The sequence below is a fragment of the Prionailurus viverrinus genome, chromosome B3, assembly GCF_022837055.1.
Source record: "Prionailurus viverrinus isolate Anna chromosome B3, UM_Priviv_1.0, whole genome shotgun sequence".
Taxonomy (NCBI): domain Eukaryota; kingdom Metazoa; phylum Chordata; class Mammalia; order Carnivora; family Felidae; genus Prionailurus; species Prionailurus viverrinus.
The window spans coordinates 16,034,964-16,053,657 of NC_062566.1; the positions used below are offsets into that span (position 1 = coordinate 16,034,964).

At 41.5% G+C, this 18,694-nt stretch overlaps 1 protein-coding gene across 2 annotated transcripts in view; it reads left to right on the top strand.

Moving 5' to 3' along the window:
• Positions 1-18,694, top strand: part of ENTREP2 (endosomal transmembrane epsin interactor 2) — a 454,786-nt gene that overhangs the window by 180,931 nt on the left and 255,161 nt on the right. For both annotated transcript variants that reach the window (XM_047864023.1, XM_047864025.1), the window contains exon 2: positions 9,656-9,712. In XM_047864023.1, the coding sequence (XP_047719979.1) occupies positions 9,656-9,712 (57 nt within the window). The remainder of the gene's footprint in view (positions 1-9,655; positions 9,713-18,694) is intronic.

Sequence of the window (18,694 nt, forward strand, 5' to 3'; positions counted from 1 at the left end):
TATTAGTCTTTGTGTTCTAAGTCATTCTGCCTTTTTCCTTGCTGTTATAAATGGAATATTTAATTTCATTCTCTCTTCTAATCAGTCTTTGCATGCATATAGGAAAGCTATTTTTTCTGTAGTTCATGAGCTTATATCCTGACACTGTAATGTGGGCGAATGCTTTAATTTTCTCATCAGTGCAGTGGGGCACAAAAATCACACATGCCTTTTAGGGTTGTCAGGACACAAAGAATTAAAGTATAAAGCCTTAGTAAGTGTATGTCATACAGTCAGTGTTCACTAAATATAAGCAATGTCATAATTTTTAAATATATTAATTTTCTAGCCATATGATTTACTGAATTCTTCTGATTGGCCTCTTATTCTTTTTGATCAGTTTGCTTCAGTGTTCTAGATGGAGAAGCGTGTCATTTTCAAGTGGTAATAATTATGCCCCCTCTTTCCATATTTATAACTTTTTGTTTGTTTGTTTTGTTTTATTAGCTGGTTGTATTAGTTTTCTATTGCTATAGAACAAATTACCACAAGCACAGTGGCTTAAAACAGCACAGGTTTAGTGAGTCTGGAGTTTCCATAGGCCCAGAGTCTGGAATATTTGGGTTTCTGTTCAGGGTCTGAAGGCTGAAATCAAAGTAAGACCAGATGCATTTTCATCCAGAGGCTTGATGAGGGAAAGATCTATTTGCACAGTCCTCAGGTTATTGTGTGGCTGTATGACTGAGTTCCTATTTTCTTGCCAAGTGTGAGCTGGAAAAGATCCAGCTGTTAAGAGCTGCTCTCAAGACACAGCAGCTTACTTCTTCAGGCAGCAGCAGAATCTCCCTCGTGTTTCAAATCTTTGATTTCACGAAGGGCCCAGACTCAGAGGGTTTGCCTGATGAGGTCAGGCCCACCCAGGAGAATCTTCCTTTTGATTAACTCAAAGCCAAACTTATTTTGGACCTAAGTGTGCAGAAAAATCCTTTCACCTATGTCAAATACTGTAACCTAACCACAGGACTGAAATTCAACATATTCACAATCCACCCCACACACTCAAAAATAGGGGATTCTATAGGAGGTGTACACCAGAATTTAGGGATCTTGGGGACCTCCTCATAATTCTGCACACCCGCTGGTATTTTCATATTAATTTTAAATATAGGTGGCAATTGTGGGCATTTTTATTTTGTCCTATTAAACTAAGGTGTGTTTTTTTTTTTTTTCAGAAAAAAACAGTGATTGAATTTTATCAAATGCCATTTATACCTCTTTGGAATGATAATTTTCAGTTTTGTCATATTAATATGATTAATTTTACTACTGTGTTTCCTCTTACTGAACTATCTTTTCATTCCTGGCATGAACCCCTCGCCTTGTTCTTTATTCTTCTAACTGTATTGCTGACTTCTGTTTTACATTTTATTTAAAAATCGTATACCTCTATTTATAAGTAAAATTTGTCTGTTTGTATTCTTGTGATGTTTTACAAGTTTGTAACTATTATGCTGACCTTTGTAAAAAGAATTTGGAAAATTACCTTGTTTTTTCCCTCTGTGCTCAGAAAAAAATTAAATAGTGTTGGAAATCTCTATATTTTAAAGCTTTTGAAGAATTTGCCTACGGCTGTTTGACCACTTTCCCAATTTCTTGGTGTTTGTAGGTACATTGGTGTTTTGATTTTGGGGGGACTTAATTGTAGTAATTTATATTTTCCTAGAATTGTGATCATCTATGACATCCTAGGTGCTATTGATTGAATGTTTATGTCCCCCTAAAATTCACATGTCAAATCCTTATCCCCAGTGTGATGGTATCTGGAGGTGGAGTCATTGAGAGGTGATTATGTCACAAGAGTGGAATCCTCATGAATGGGATTATTGCCCTCATAAGAGAAACTCCAGAGAGCTCCCTTGTCCCTTCTACCATGTGAGGCCATATGAGAAGATGGCTATCTATAATCCAGAAAGTGAGCCCTCACCAGACGTTGAATCCACTGGCACTCTGACACTGGACAAAGGACACGATCCTGGAGGCATTGCAGGTCTCTGGGGTCCACTACCCCACCCTCAAACAAACAGCACACAATGAATCAAGGCCAGAGGGGCAGGTGGCTGGAGTCTGAGAGGCAGGGAGCAGGGTCAGAGCAGTATGTGGCTGGAGCAGGCATGTACCCTGAGCATGAATCTGCACTCTAAGGTGAGGTGGAGTGGGGAGGGCTCAGACAATTTCCATGCTGAGCCATGAGTTGAGCCCCTTGGAGATCAGTGTTTCTAGATGCTGGATGCTTCTCGGTTACTGGCCGAAGCGTACCTCTCTTGGGGAAAATTTCTCCATTTTGGGTCCACAGAATGTCACTGATTAAGAGCAAGCAATGTGTTGACAACAAAAGACTTCCAAGCCTGCAAGCATCAAAGAAGGCAAACTGCAATAAGTGAGAGTCAACAGAAACAACAAGTGACAGACAGACTTAGATGCCTTCTTTCACTATACATCTTGGACTCTAGACATCTGCATATGAAATATTTAAAGCAGTTATGGGCAGAATCATACAGATGAGCATGCAGCCAGAAACTATCTGAAGCAAATAGTCATATTTGGGGAAAGATAAAAGCAGAACTTGTAAATACATAAAATATAAACGTTAACATTCTCTAAAGAAATGCAAATGTTCAACAGCTGATGAAACGTCCTTCAGGGAAAATTGGTCATCTGGAAGGCAAACTTAAGGAACTTATTCAGAACAAAATACTGAATGACATGGGTATGGACTATGTGAAGGGAGAACTAGGAGATTTGGAGGATGGAATGTGCATGTGGCTGTTGGAGTCCCTGACAGAGAGACTGTAGGAGAGGTAGTATTTGAAGATATATTGGCTATATAGCTTCCATAACTAATGAAAAATATAAAGTCAGTTTCAGGGGCACCTGGGTGGCTCACTTAGTTGAGCGTCTCTTGATTTCAGCTCTGATCATGATCCCAGGGTCATGGGATCGAGTCCCGTGTTGGGTTCTGCACTAAGCATGGATCCTGCTTAAAATTCTCTCTCTCCCTGTGTCCCTCCCTGGCTCATGCTCTCTGTCTAAAATAACAATAATAAAAAAAAAACATAGTTTCAGAAGCACAGTACATCCCAAAAAGCATAAATAAAAAGAAATCTGCACCTACACATATGCAAAAATCTCAGAACACTAAAGGCAGAAAGACAGTCTTAAAAATCTTCAAAGAGTAAGGACAGCTTCACATTTCAAGGAACAACAGTTAAAAGGACTGCTAGCTTCCTGATGGCAACAGTGGAGGCTGGGGTCACCTGAGTGGCTTGGTTGGTTAAGTGTCCAACTCTTTATTTCAGCTCAGGTCATGATCTCATGGTTTGTGAGTTTGAGCCCTGCATTGGGCTGTGTGTAGACAGTGCAGAGCCTGCTTGGGATTCTTGCTCTCTCCCTCTCTCTCTCTCTCTGTTTCTCTCCTGCTTGTGCACTCTCTCTCTCTGTCTCTCTCAAAATAAATAAATAAATTTAAAAGAAAAAAAACTGTGGAGGCCAGATGACGGTGCAATAGTATCTTCAGACTGTTGAGAGAAGAAACTGTCAACTTAGAACCGTATACCCAGTCAAACTACTTTCCAAGCATGAAGGTGAAGTAAGACATTTCCAGATAAAAAAAAACTGGAGTTTACCACCAAAAGGTCTGCACTAAAGGAACTTCTGAGTCAAGGGTTCATACCTTGTGGGATTGCAGTCTAGGGAAGCCTGGGGACCCCATCTCAGATTAAGGTTTTTAAATGTGTACAATGAAATAGGATTACAAAGGAAACCAATTATTTTGAAGTTTTTCTAGATCAAAATATTTTAGGGGGACCTGGGTGGCTCAGTCTGTAAGTGTCTAACTCTTTGATTTCAGCTCAGGTCACGATCTCACAGTTTGTGGTTCGAACCCTGCATTGAGCTCTGTGCTGACAGCACAGAGCCTGTTTGGACTATTTTAAAAAATGTGTTGTAATAATACATTTGCTACTTTATTAACTCATTAAATAACAAAATCCAGTTGCAGGTGTAGTAACTACCCTAATTTCAGAGTAAAGAGCCCTGGTGAAAGGCTGCATCTCACAAGGCATAGCCAGGACAAATGAGTTTGGTACCAACCAGTATATGAAGTAATTTGCATCAAAGAAACATTCACTGCAGAACAGACTATGTTGCATTTCACTTGGATTTCCTTTTGACTCCTGGGTTATTTAGAATATCTTAAAACTTTTAACTTTTTTTCTTTTTTTCTTTCATGGGGCTATCTTTCTAATCATTTATAGTTTTGCTACTATACAGTGAAAGAATGAAAGCTATAGAATTCTTTTCTATTATGGAGGAAGTAGGCTGAGAAGGAGAGTGGCTTTCCTTGTTGACATTTTGAGTTTGATGTATTGATGCAGGCTCCAGTGGGAAGTGGTGTGGAGAAAGTCAGAACCACAGATGAGCGTGATGGTTAGGAGAGAGAATGGTGGGTTGGGAATTGTTCTGAAGGAAGGAGGAAGAAGCCATGGATATGGGGTGGATATGAAGATGTATGTTTCCCAGAAGGGAGTTGAGATGGACATCGAAGGCTGAGGGTTTGCATGCTGGAGTGAGCCATGCCATGTGGCCCTAGGGAGACTCAGACACACAAAACCACTCAGAAAAGAAAATGTAAGTAGAATAAAGTAGGAGGTTCAGCCACTCCATGAATCAGAAGACTTTTGCATAGCACAGGTCTGACGTCTGAAAAGCTTTGAGAGACGGGGTCAGTAGACTTTTTTCATTCGGGGCAACTCAGAATATTATTTGCTCCATTTTTTTACAACAACAGTTCTTTTGCTAACGCTGTGAACCCTGGCTTCTTAGTGGTAAATTGATACCACTGTAGCTATTAGGCACACCTGCCATATGTTTCGTGAAAGAATTTAATTGACTTTCAAGTCTGCATTCTAGAAGGACTTGCTTCCCTACCTAAAATGTTGCATTACCATTTGCCTTTGAACCAGGAATGAAGCTCCAAAGAAAATTCTTGATTTGGGGCAATGAAAGAGGACAGGATTTAAAGAGCTAATTTATTCCAGGCCTCTGTGTTCAGGCAGTAATACCAATCAAACAGGAAGACCTTTGGCTCTAAAGATGCCATTACTTCCTGGCAGTCTATTATCCCCTTTCATCACCCTCAACAGCAGGAAATTCTGTCTCATTTTTAATATTATCTCTTGCCTCTATTTAGGCTGGGTGGGAAGTGGAGAAAAAAGTGGGTTGGTGTCCTTTTAACAACTTGCAGGTGCTTGAAAAGTTAAGTCCCCCTCTCTCTGAACAGTATCATGCCTTTCCCTTTTTTTTTTTTTTTTGGTCTTTTCTTTCACAGCCACTTAATCATATGTTACTCTTCTCTGACCCTCTTAAATTTCTTCATATTCTGTGTAAACTGTGGACTTTGAATAACAATATTGGCAAATTAAATGGGACAAAGGTTTCACGAGCTGCAGTAATTTCACGGCTAACTAGCTCCATGACCCCGTTCCTCACCAGAGTGGAAAAAAATAAACCTGAGGAATTACTGAGCTGGCGGAACATGCAACATAATTCTCACCAGTAGCTGGAATTGAGCAAAAAAATAGTTCAAACTCAGACCTGATCATTTCTGGGCAGAGGTACACTCCATTCTTCTCTGTTGCCAAGTGGACCAGGAGGCATCCTCAGGGAGGAGGCACTGTGGCACCTAGGCTTTGAAGACTCTCCTCCAAGCCATTCTCCATTCTCCTGTGCCTCCCTCCCTTGTTAGAGCGGGTACCGATGCTTCTAGGTCAGAGGAGCAAGGAAATCAGCTTCTGGTGGGGGGAGACACGGGGAAAGGGTGGACATTTGGAAACAAGAATCCAATATTGCACTCTGATTGTATTAGTGTATTAATAAGCTTGAGCTGCCATAACAAAGTACCATAGATTGGGCAGATTAACCAACAGTTAAGTTAACCTCACATTCTGGAGGCTAGAAGTCTGAGATCAGCGTTGAGTTCTGGTGAGGACCCCCTTCCTGTCTTGCAGACTGTCAAAACCTCACTGTGGGGGAGCTTGGGTGTCTCAGTCGGTTGAGTATCCGACTCTTGCTTTTGGCCTAGGTCATGATCTCATGGTTTGTGAGTTCAAGCCCTGCCTTGGGCTCTGTGCTGATGGCGTGGAGCCTGTCTGGGATTCTGTCTCCCTGTCTCTCTCTACCCCTCCCCTGCTCGCTTTCTACCTCTCTCTCTCAAAAATAAACATTAAAAAAAAAAACTTCACTGTGTCCTCACATGGCCTTTCCATGGTGTGTGCATATGGGGAGAGAGAGAGAGGGAGAGAGATCCTTCTCGTCCTGTACAACCACCATCCCATCATGAGGGCCCTACCCTTACAACCTAATCTAACCCTAATTCCCTGCTAAAAGTCCTACCTCCAAATACCATCACATTAGGGGTTAGGACTTCATGTGGATTTGGGGAAGACACAAACATTTAGTCCGTAGTAAGTAGTTTTCTATGTTGTGTAGCAAACTTCCACAAACTTTATAGCTTAACACAACACCATTTAGTTTCTTAGGTCAGGAGTCTGGACATGGCTTAGCTGAGTCAACTGGTCAGGGTCTTACAAGGCTGCAGTCAAGGTGTTGCCAAGGTAGCATCATTTTAAGAGGTGCTAGGTAGGAGTGTAAATTATATTGATAATTACCATAATTTATCATTGATTATCATATTGATAATCAAGGCTACAGGTCATCAGGGATCATCTCAGGATTTCCATGCCCCACTGAGTCTGATGATTTTTTTTCCTTTGTATAGGGGAATTGAATCCACCCTCAATTACAGTTATTAATGATTCTTAGAAATGTAGTTTTCCCCAGTAAAGCAAATTGTCCATATTTGTTGGAAATAAAATTATTTGAGGGAATTCTTAGAATGATAACTTTATGATGGAAGTAAGGAAAGTCAAGAATTCATACTGTGGCCTTAGTTAAGTGATATTCACTTCCTTTGTGTTTATAAATGCCTGCTCTTTGGAGATTTGTGGGTTTCCAATAATATTTCTGTTACGAGTCACTTGGTCACTATAGACATTTGATACTTTTATAAACTTCAGCTTAGGAGAGATCAAAGAGTTCTGTCTGAGCTTATTAAACATGCCTTGAGAGATCTGGTCATAGTTTAGGGATTTAGTGGGGCCCCATGTACTCATGAATTCAGAGGCCCTTCCTGAGTGAGGAGGCATTGGGCCATGTCTTAAAGAATAGGTAAAATTTTATATGGTGGAAGTGAGAAGTAGAAGGCAGAGTATAAAAGGACATTTTCTGGGAGGCATGCTTTCCCATCCTCTATCCAGGTTTTGTCTGGATGAGGCTGGTGTTGGTGTGAAGGGAAAATGGAGGACACTCTTTGGAAGTCACATCCTAAGGAGATGGCAGGGTCAGAGCCAGCTGGGCCAAACCACCTCCAGGATTTGGGTTTTAGTGACCAGGAGGAGGGATGCCACAGTGTCAGGAGAGATGACAAGAGGGAGACTGTGTTGGATACAGATGGGAAAGAGAGAGGTCATAGGCATTGTGGAAGAAGAACAAGGGACTGGGCTCAACAAGACACAGGAGAACAGTAGTCAAGGGTTTCTGTACAGGTTGCAGCTGGGGGGCATCATGAAGAGACATTTGGGAGATGGGAAGATGTTTGTAAATAATATTGTCAATATTGACTTATTTGCAGGATGCATGCATTGAAGAAAAAAAATATATATGACATGCTTGGGAGCGGAGTGCCCTGTTGAGCTCTCTCTGATTCATGTGTGTGTGTGTGTGTGTGTGTGTGTGTGTGTGTGTGTGTGTGTGAGAGAGAGAGAGAGAATAAAGTTCACAAGTATTTCCTATGAAAGACCAGATGTGTTCCTATGAAAGACCAGATGTCCAGATGTGTTTGGAAACCCACCTGAGGCTGGTGCAGGGTGTGAGAGAGACTGTTGGGTCTAAGACTTGGCCTCACCCACTGCAGAAGTGTTTGCCAAGGGGACCTTGGGGGTCTATTCAGCCAGATACTCTCTTCTGGGGACTGATTCAGTCCTTTTGGAATTCCAGGGGGAAATGCACCAAAGCCCTCCATCCCAGGGCCCAACTGCCTGGTCCATACCCACAGCAGAAAGTTGGGGTGATTTATCTTTACAAAAGACCTTGTAAGAAAATCCCTTACTTGTAGTGGGGCCTCCCAGCATATTTCCCTGTCAAAGGGGGAGCTGCAGCCCTCTCCTCTTTATTGTGTGTGGTTGGTTGTTGGCCTGTCTCTGGAATTTGCATCTGAGGGACCAGAAGGAGGGGTGCCATTGTGGGAGGTAGAGAGGATAAGAGGGAGACTGGGTTGAGGAGGTAGAAATTTCAGGTGCATTTTTGGACATGTTGAGGTGGAGAGTGACACCATGAGCAGTGCTCGGCAGGCAGTGTGATTCCGCAGTCAGGGACCGACCTGCAGGAGGTGTTGGTGGATAGTGTTAGAGGATCCCCAATGACAGATGGCTCAGGCAGAGCCGGAGCCTGAGTAGAGGTCTTGGGAAGTGGGAAGGGGAGGGAGATGTGGAAGGACAGCATGGAGCAGAGGATGGCAGCCAGAGAAGGGAGAGTGTCAGGGGAGTGACACAGAGCCTGGAGGACAGTGTGCCACCCATAGGTAGATGTGGTCAGCCTCCTGTCTTCAAGCCGAGATCGCTGTACTTGTGTGTTGCACTCAGGGACCCCTTAGGTGACCTTGGGAAGTGTGTCTGCCAGTGGCAAGGGCTGAAGCCACACTGTAGTGGGGAGAGAGCGGCTGTGTCTCTCTGATCTGTCTGCCCTGCCTGGACCCAAGGAGACTGGGAATTTCAGGATCAGCATCCAGCGTCTGCCTCAGGGAATGTGGGCTTGGAGCAGCCTGAGGGAAAGGTTGGCCAGGAGCTGAGGGGTGGTTCTCCTGAGAACAGAAGACAGGAGGGTGTTCCTGTGGTTAGGGCTACCCAGAGGGGAGGGGCCAACAGAGGGGAGTGGCTGCCAGAAGATGTTCTGGAGGAGACAGCTCTGTGGGACCTGGGGCAGCAAAGCCTGGGGGGCTGGCCTGGGAAAGAAGAGAGCAGCTCAGAGTCAGCATGTGTAAAGCCGGGACCTCATCTGGTGGCACCCCTTCCTGGTGAGGTGGGAAGCTGGCTGGGGACCAAGCGTGTCAAAGGGTAGAGGGGGGCCTGGTAGGTCTGCTGTACCCAGCACCCATGCACAGAAGGCATGCGCTCAGGTGACATGTAAGGGGGGTGGCTCTGCCTTTTCCCAAAGTAGTGTTTTCAGTCCTCTCTGTGATTTTTAAGTCACAGGGCTAAATGACTCACAGGACCAGAGGGGAATAAGTGCCCGATGGAGACACTTTCAGAAAGCACATTTGTTCTTGGGCCTGTCCATAAAGAACATAAGTGACCTGTCAGGACCTCCTGGTGGTCTCAGAGGCCCGTGTGCTGCAGGCTCTGAACGTCTGGATGGACCACACGCCTCATGGTCACCCAGCTCATGTATGTGGGCCATATTCTAGAAGTCATCCTTCTTTGGGTTGATCAGCTAATACTGTGTTTTGATCATCTGTTAACGGATTCCAAAGAGTCTTACCTTCCTGCACTGTCTGTCCTTCCAGGTGCTGCTGTCAGGACTCATTGGCGTCGTCTCCTGGAAGAGGCCTCTCTCCCTCGTGGTAAGTCCGCACGCAGTCTCCATGGTGGCCTTAGAGCAGGGCCCTCCCCATGGAGATGTGAATGCTTTAAGGGCAATGGCAAAGAATTCTGGCTCTGTGCAGAAAACAGGATGCAGACCTTCATGAAACTGGCACTTGTCAATGCAGATGGGCACGTAGTTAACAGCCACCATGCATCTTCCCTCCGTACATCTGAGGGTAGCCCTCAGGTGTCTGTCTGAGATGCTCATGTGCCATCTTCGCGATGGTTCTCTTTGGGTGCCCTCCTCCAAGGACGTGCCGGGAACAAAGACATTGTAAGAAGTGTAGATGCAAGCATTTTCTCTAGGTGTATGAACACGTTCGTGCATATACATATGCATGCGTATGACCACAAAGGCAGCACATATTTTATCAGAGTTCAAGACATGTTGGCTGTTTGTATGTTTTGGAGACTGAAACTTGGGAGTGTAAGAGGAGACATTTATTTGAGTAGAAGAGTGCAGGGGTACCACTTGAACCCTTTCTCTCATTGCTATGTCACTGTGTTGGGGAGGAGGGGCAGGCCTCACGGGGGATGGAAAGGAAATGATGGTTTTTCTCTCTGAAAAGTACCCCAAGCAAATTCATGTCTATTGATTTGTATGCGTGTTTTTCTCAGTGTATGCATTAATATATTTATGCGTCCGTGTCAGGACCAGACGAAGAGGTTTTCTAGGTTTTGATGGATAATGAAAAAACATGGTGTGGCCTCTTTGTCTTTTGTAGTAATCAATTATTTAAAATCCCTTCTTTAAGTGATTAGATTTGGAGATAATGACATGTACTAAATATTAATGGAAATAGAAAAAACCCACAAGTCTGCCTGTTGTAAACACCTCCTCCTCATGAGAGTTACCAGGGCGTCCTGAAGAGGCATGGGGAAGAGAAGGAATGGCATTAATTCAGTGAGCCTCTTCTCCTGTGACCCATCGAGAAATTTTCTTTGCAAAAAAAGGTGTTATTTTTTTATGTAAAAAGTTTAAAACATGCATAAAAGTAAGAGAGGCTAGTATAATAAATCCCCATGTAGCCCCCATCTGTCTTCCATAAAGATCAACACTGGCCTGTCTTGTTTCATCCAAGCCCCTTGCTGGAGTATTTAAAATTTTTTTTTCAATGTTTATTTATTTTTGGGACAGAGAGAGACAGAGCATGAACGGGGGAGGGGCAGAGAGAGAGGGAGACACAGAATTGGAAACAGGCTCCAGGCTCTGAGCCATCAGCCCAGAGCCTGACACGGGGCTCGAACTCCCGGACCGCGAGATCGTGACCTGGCTGAAGTCGGACGCTTAACCGACTGCGCCACCCAGGCGCCCCATTGCTGGAGTATTTTAAAGCTAATGCCAGCTAATGTATCAACAAGCTGACTCTTATGCAGAGGGAAATGGTGGTGGACACACCAGCTGTGGGGCCTGATGTCCTTTGGCTGTGCTTTTGGGTGTCCTTTAGGGACATGGAGGGACAGCTTGCTCCGTTCCTCGTCACCTGTCCTCACAGTGCAGGCAGAGGAAGGCCTCTGACACTGGATGCCAAACAAGAAGAAGCCACAAATCCTTTGGGTGGGTGTATGGGCAAAAAGACAAGAGGAATGGCACCCATCACTCAGCCACCCTTCACGCCTGCCCCCACACCTGGCCCCAGGATGGAGTTTCTCATGAGGTTGCGCATTTTATTCTGAAGGATGCTGTGCAGTTTATAGCTGACAAGAAGTCAGGACTCCTTATGGATGTGGCTCAGGTGTGTCCTGGGGAAGCCAGAGCAGTAGGGTGGGGTGTTAGGGACTCACCCTAGGAAGCAGGATAAAACATCAGACTGGGATACCACAGCAGAACTTTCAAAATGCCTGTCCACTAATCCCTGTCCGTTGGTGTAGAACCAGCTGCTCTCTGGGCAATGGTCAGCGTTTCCTCCCATTGATTTATTTCTGCCCAAGCCCCAGATAGAAGAGAAGGGGTTCCCCTAGTTTGACTGACCACTTTCCTTACTTAGGTTTGTAAGGGGGTGGCTTAGGATAACACTAGGTGCTATAATAAATCCCAGACTTTCAGTGGCTTAACATGACACAACTTTGCTTCTCAAGTGGGCATTCCAGGCAGTGGCCATTCCTCATCACGGGTGATCCAGAGACCCTGGTTGCTTTCATGTGGGGCTCTACAATTTCCTAGGCCTATGGAGTCAGCTGCATTTCAGTGGAAGAGAAAATAGTGGAGGAGGCTCTGAAGATGACCTTCATTACCCAACACAGAGCCTGTCACATGGCCCTGTCTGGCTGGGAAGGAAGCTGGAAAATTATTTCCTTCCCAGTCAGGCACTTCCCAGAGGCAGCTCCATACTATGAAGAGGAGGGCAGTGATTTTGGTAGACGGTTGGTTGTCTCTACCATAAGAACGTTCTTCTACTTGTGTTTACCAGGACAATCTAGTCTTGATTCATTAGTAAATCTCATTCTCTAGACTCAGCTAGAATGGCCTGAAGTCTTGATTTAGATAATTCTTTTATCCCAAGCTCCTGCTTCTGTCTTGTACCCTAATCATAGTGTTTCCTTCCTTCTGGGGGTATAAAGCTGAAGAAGCTACCATGAGTATTCTGGTTCATTTCCAGGGGATACATCACCCTCTGCCCCCACTAACAACCTCTCTGAAAGAGGCTGTCTCCCATGGGGTGGTTGGAAGAGGCAGTGCTGGGCCCTACTGCTCCAGGGCCTGCGTAGCCAATGCCTGACACCTTGCAGGGGTTGCTGGGTGAGGACAGCAATGCGTGGGCCGTGCTGATGGCGGGATTTTGGTTCTGTCATTGGTTTGCTGGCAATATCTTTTCCTGTGAAGGGCTGGTGCATGTGTGCCAAACCTAATCTCTGCTGCATCTCCTTTCTTTTTCAATACGATCTTACATGACAGAATGGGATGAAGAAGGGTTTACTTCTTGCCCAGAGTGACTGATATGCTGGAGGGAAGCCTCAGTTAGGAAAAGGGAAGGGAGTGAGGCAGCAGGCTGTCTGAGAGCAAGGGGCAGGAGACTGTCCCTTCCAGGCTGGTGAATGTGATGCCAGAGAGAGGAGGATGAAAATTTCTGCCTGGTATTTTATAAGAGCTTTTCATATGCCGAAAACTAGTGATAGCTATCTCAGTAGAGAATATGTATTTTTGCATTACTGTGGTTCTTTTTTCTTTTTTTATTGAAGCATAATTAACATACAGCCTTTTTTTAAAGTTTGTTTATTTTGACAGATAGTAAGAGAGAGCATGTGTGCGTGCAAGCAGGGTGGGGCAGAGAAATAGAGGGAGAGAATCCCAAGCAGGCTCTGCAGTGCCAGCATGGAGGCTGATGTGTGGCTTGAACTCATGAATCTGTGAGATCGTGAGCTGAGCTGACTGAAATCAAGAGTCAATGCTTAACTGACTGAGCCACCCAGGCACCCCAATGTACAGTGTTAATACTAGTTTCAAATGTACAATATAATGATTCAACAATTCTTTGTGTTACTCAATGATCATCATGATAAATGTACTCTGAATCCCCTTCACCAATTTCACCTATCCCCCCCCCAACTTCCCTTCTGCAACCACCCGTTCTCTGTTTTTAAGAGTCTTGTTTTTTGTCTCTTTTTTTTCTGTGTTCATTTGTTTCTTAAATTCCATGCATGAGTGAAATCATATGATATTTGTCTTTCTCAGTCTGACTCATTTCACTTAGCATTATATGCTTTAAGTCCATCCGTATTATTGCAAATGGCAAGATCTCATCCTTTTTTTATGGCTGAGTAATAGTTCTTTGTGTGTGTGTATACCACTTTTTCTTTCTTTGTTCATCTTTTGATGGACATTTGGGTTGCTTCCATATCTTGGCTATTGTAAATAATACTGCAAAAAACATAGAGATGCATATGTTTTTCTAATTCAGTCTTTTCATTTTCTTTGAGTAAATACCCAGTAGTGGAATTACTGGATCATATGTATTTCTATTTTTAATTTTTTAAGGAACATCCATACTGTTTTCCACAGTGGCTGCACCAATTTACATTCCTACCAGCAGTGCACAAGAATTCCTTTTTCTACACATCCTCACCAACACTTGTTTTCACCTCTTTTTTAGTCTAGTCATTCTGACAGGTGTAGGGTGATATCTCATTGTGGTTTTGATTTGCATTTCCCTGATGGTTACTGATGTTGAGAATCTTTTAATGTGGCAGTTGGCCATCTATATATCTTCTTTTGAAAAATTCTATTCAGGTCCTTTGCCCATTTTTCAATCAAAATTTTTTTTGGCATTGTATATATAAGTTCTTTATATTTTGTTAATATTAACCCCTTACCAGATATACCATTTTTAAATATCTTCTCCCATTCAGTAGGCTGCCTTGTCATTTTGTTGATGATTTCCTTCACTCTGCAAAGGTTTTCATTTTGATGTAGTCCCAATAGTTTAATTTTGCTTTTATTTCTGTTGCCTGAGGACACATATGTAGAAAAATGTTTCTGTGGCTGATGTCAAAGATATTACTACCTAAGATTTCTTTTAGGAGTTTTATGGTTTCAGTTCTCACATTTAGGTCTTTAATCCATTTTGAGTTTATTTTTCTGTATGGGTAAGAAAGTGGTATAGTTTCATTCTTTTGTATGTAGCTGTTCAGTTTTCCTAGCATTATTTGTTGAAGAGACTATCTTTTCCCCATTTATGTTCTTGCCTCCGTTGTCATAGGTTAATTGACCATATAATCATAGGTTCATTTCTGGGCTCTGTATTCTGTTCTATTGATCTGTGTGTCTGTTTTTATGTCAGTACCATACTTTTAGTTTTGATTACTACAGCCTTTGTAGTATATCTTGAAATCTGGGATTGTGATACCTCAGCTTTCTTCTTCATTCTCAGGATTGCTTTGGCTAGTAGGGGTCTTTTGTGGTTCTATACCAATTCTAGGATTATTTGTTCTGGTTCTGTGAAATTGTTGTTGGTATTCTGGTAGGGATTGCATTAAATCTATAGATTGCTTTGGGTAGTATGGACATTTTGACAATATTGGTTTTTCCAATCCATAAGCAGGGAATATCTTTCCATTCGTTTGTGTCATCTTCAATTTCTTTCATCAGTGTTTTTTAGTTTTCAGAGTACCATTCTTTCACCTCCTTGGTTACATTAATTCCTAGGTATTTTATTTATTTTTTTTTTTTTGGTGCAGTTGTAAATGGGATTGTTTTCTTAATTTCTCTTTCTGCTACTTAGTTATTGGTGTATAGAAATACAACAGATTTCTGTATACTGATTTTGTATTCTGTGACTTTGCTGAATTCAGTTTTTAGTTTTAGTAGTTTTTTGATGGAGTCTTTAGAGTTATCTATATATAGTATCATGTCATCTGCAAATAGTGAGATTTTTATTTCTTCCTTACTAATTTAGATGTCATTTATTTCTTTTTCTTGTCTGATCATTGCAGCTAGGACTTCTAGTACTATGCTGAATGAAAATGGTGACAGTAGACATCCTTGTCTTGTTTCCAATCTTAGAAGGAAAGCTTTCAGTTTTTCACCATTGAGTATGATGTTAGCTATGGGTTTTTCATGTAAGGCCTTTATTACGTTGAGGTATGTTCCCTCTAAACCTACTGTATTGAGAGTTTTTAACATGAATGAGTGTTGTACTTTGTCAAGTACTTTTTCTGCATCTATTGAGGTGCCCATATGATTTTTATCCTTTCCCTTACTAATGTGATGTATCGTATCAATTGATTTGTGAATATTGATTTTTGCATTCCTGGAATAAATCTCACTTTATCATGATGAATAATTTTTAAATGTACTGTTGGCTTCAGTTTGCTAATATTTTGTTGAGGATTTTGCATTTTTGTTCATCAGTGGTCTTGGCCTGTAGTTTTCTTGCTTTCTTGCTTTCTTGCTTTCTTTTTGTAGTCTCCTTGTCTGGTTTTGGTATCAGGTAATGCTGGCCTTGTAGAATGAATTTGGAGGCTTTTCTTCCTTTTCTATTTTTTATAATAGTTTGAGGAGTGTCTCCTATGATTGAGATAATCGTCTTTCTTACATTAAACTATGAAAGGTTCTACATTATGCTAGATTGCAATTAGGAATCAGATTATATAGCTCTGATTTAAGTAATTTTTGAAAGATTCAGTGAAATATCTTGTGATTGCTTATATATCAGTAATGGAACTAGCTTCACACATAATCACAGGCAGTATATATATTTTTTTAATTTTTGAGTGAAGTAGTACTGAGATGGCCATTAGATTAATTGTGTCAACTAATACTGTTGGGAGAGTAATAAGCATGAGGCTAAAAACACTTTTTAGAATTCATTTTTATAAATAAAAAATTCCATTTATTTTGTTCAGTTTTTTTTAAAGCAAAGTAAATCTATTTTTAAAAGCACTGATTTGTAGGACGATGAGTATCATATGGATCCATTGATGTATTTAGTGCTGTTTGAATTTTGTATTATAGTTTTTGAGGAGTCTAGCTTTTTGATAGTGGTTTACTTTTGTGAAATTTTATCAACCAAGATGGGAATGTGTATCAGTGAAGGTTTAATTAAAGAAATAGAACTTCTAGGAGCCAACACCTAGCATCTCTATGAGTCATACTCTTCTAATCACTTCTTTGGCCCCACTGTCCATTACAGTAACCACACTCACCTGGTCTTTGGTGATAAAGTGCTGCCACTTGGTCCCTGCCACCCTAGAATCCAATAATCCTTATTGCATTTAGGGAACCCAGTTTGATGGTACTGACATTGACACTCGGATTTCTGACTTACAGAGAAGAGTCACCACAAAGTTCTTCAAGGATGCTGGAGTTCCTCTCACAGATTTCTTATAGTTGTGGTGAAAGATGTATTCTCTGGATCTTCCGGGGTGGGTGAGCAAGTCTTATAGGATCAATGCACTCTTATCATTCCAGTCTCCCTAAGCCTTTAGATCTCTTCCTCTTGTGGTATACTATGGAAGTCTGGCTTTTCAGCTTCATTTAGTGTAGCCCACCTTTGGATTCATATGTCAGCTAACCAAACAAACTGAGCTTTTCTTAACTGCCACAGCTAAACATTGAATGCCAGAATCTCTGCTTAGCTGGTAGCAATAAATCTGGCCTGATTCTACTGTATATTTCTTCTATCTTGATCCTCCACCATTAAGAGTAAGTCCTAACATTGTCCCTAGCTGTGAGACAGTTTCCAGACTGCTGCACAGGTAGGGGAAACTAGGGCAGAACCTGGTACACTTGCTGAGTTAAGGAGAAGAAGGTGAAGGTCTAGGGATCCCAAGATGGCTAGAGTTCACAGAACAAAGTACCACAGAGGAGAGACTTCCATAGACAGAGAGTTTTGTAGGTCTGCAGAGGATCTCCAATGAGTATTTAGCTGACATTCATCAGCTCTTGCATGGGAAGAAACTACCTGAGGCTAGGAAAGAATCATCTGAGCAGATTAGAGGGAACAGAGCAGGCATAAAAGCAGGGTTTTCCTACCAGGCAGCCTGGAATACCTCATGATTCACTGGGGCAGTGAGTAGAATACTCAGAAGAATCTTGCCTCGGTATGGGGATTAATTAGCTCCAGAGTACATGTTGCTTCAGTCCTTTCTGACAAATCTTAAAAGCAAGATCCAAAATAATCAAACCATTTCCAAGTAATTTAACTGTGTCCCAGAACAAAGTTCAAGAATGTTCAGTACAAAACATCCAGCACCAACAAGATAATAATCACAATGTCTGGCATCCAATCAAAGATTACTACACATGCCAAGAAACAGGAAAATACAACCTGAAATGAGGAGAAAAATAAACCAATTTAAACTGATAAAAAAAAAACTTACCCACATGTTAAAAATAGCAGACCAGGACATTAAAACAGTTATTGTAACTGTATTCCAGATGTTCAAAAAGTAGAGACAGGAAGGTATAAAAAATACCCATTTGAACTTGGAGTGATCAAAATTACAAGGTAAGAGAGAAAAGATTCCCTGGATGAGATTAATGGCAGATTCAATAAGAGAGAAGAAGAGTTTAGTGAACTCAAGACATTGCAATAGAAATTATACAAATGTAGAACATGGAAAAAAGAGAATTTGTGGAAAATGAAAGGAGCATTAGTGAGCTATATGGGACAATTTTAAGAAGCCTAATATATGTGAAATGGGTGTCCCTAAAGGAGTGGGGATGGACATAAAAAATATTCAAAAATAAGAGAGTAGATCTTAAAAGTTCTTATCATAAGAAAAAATATTTTGTGACAAGGTGTGGTGATGAATGTTAACTAGACTTACTGTGGTGATCGTTTCATAACATACATATATCGAATCAGTATGTTGTATGTCTGAAACTAATATAATGTTATATGTCAGTTGTATCTCACTTTAAAAAAAGAAATAATAGCCATGTTTTTTCCCCAAAATTGGATAAAAACTATAAACTCACAGATCTAAGAAGCTCAATGTACACATAGAGCAGGAAATATGAAGAAAAACATATCAGCATATTGTGGGATTTTTAACATATTTAGAAGAAAATTTGTGAAAAAAAGAGTGTAAAGGTGAGGAGGTGGTATACAGTGTAAGACTCCTAAAAGATATGTGCAGAAGTATGTCACTTGAAGGCAAACTGCTATAAGCTAAAATGTATACTATAAACTCTAAAGCAACCACTGAAATAAAAAAAATGAAGAGTTGGCTAATCCACCAAACATGGAAATAAAATGGAGTCATGCAAAATATCTAATTATCCCAAAGAAACCAGAAAAAAAAAGAAAAAAGAATAGAGAATAGATGAGACAGAAATAAAACAAATAGCAAGATTTTATTACCCATTTGAATTTCTTTGAATTGCTTGTTCATTTGTTTTTTCTATTGTCTGTAAGACTGTTTGCTTGGTATTCAGAATTTCTTCACACAGTAATTCTTTTCTGCTTTAAGTGGCTAATATTTTATTCTGGCCTGTGGTTTGTCTTTGTCTTTTTAGT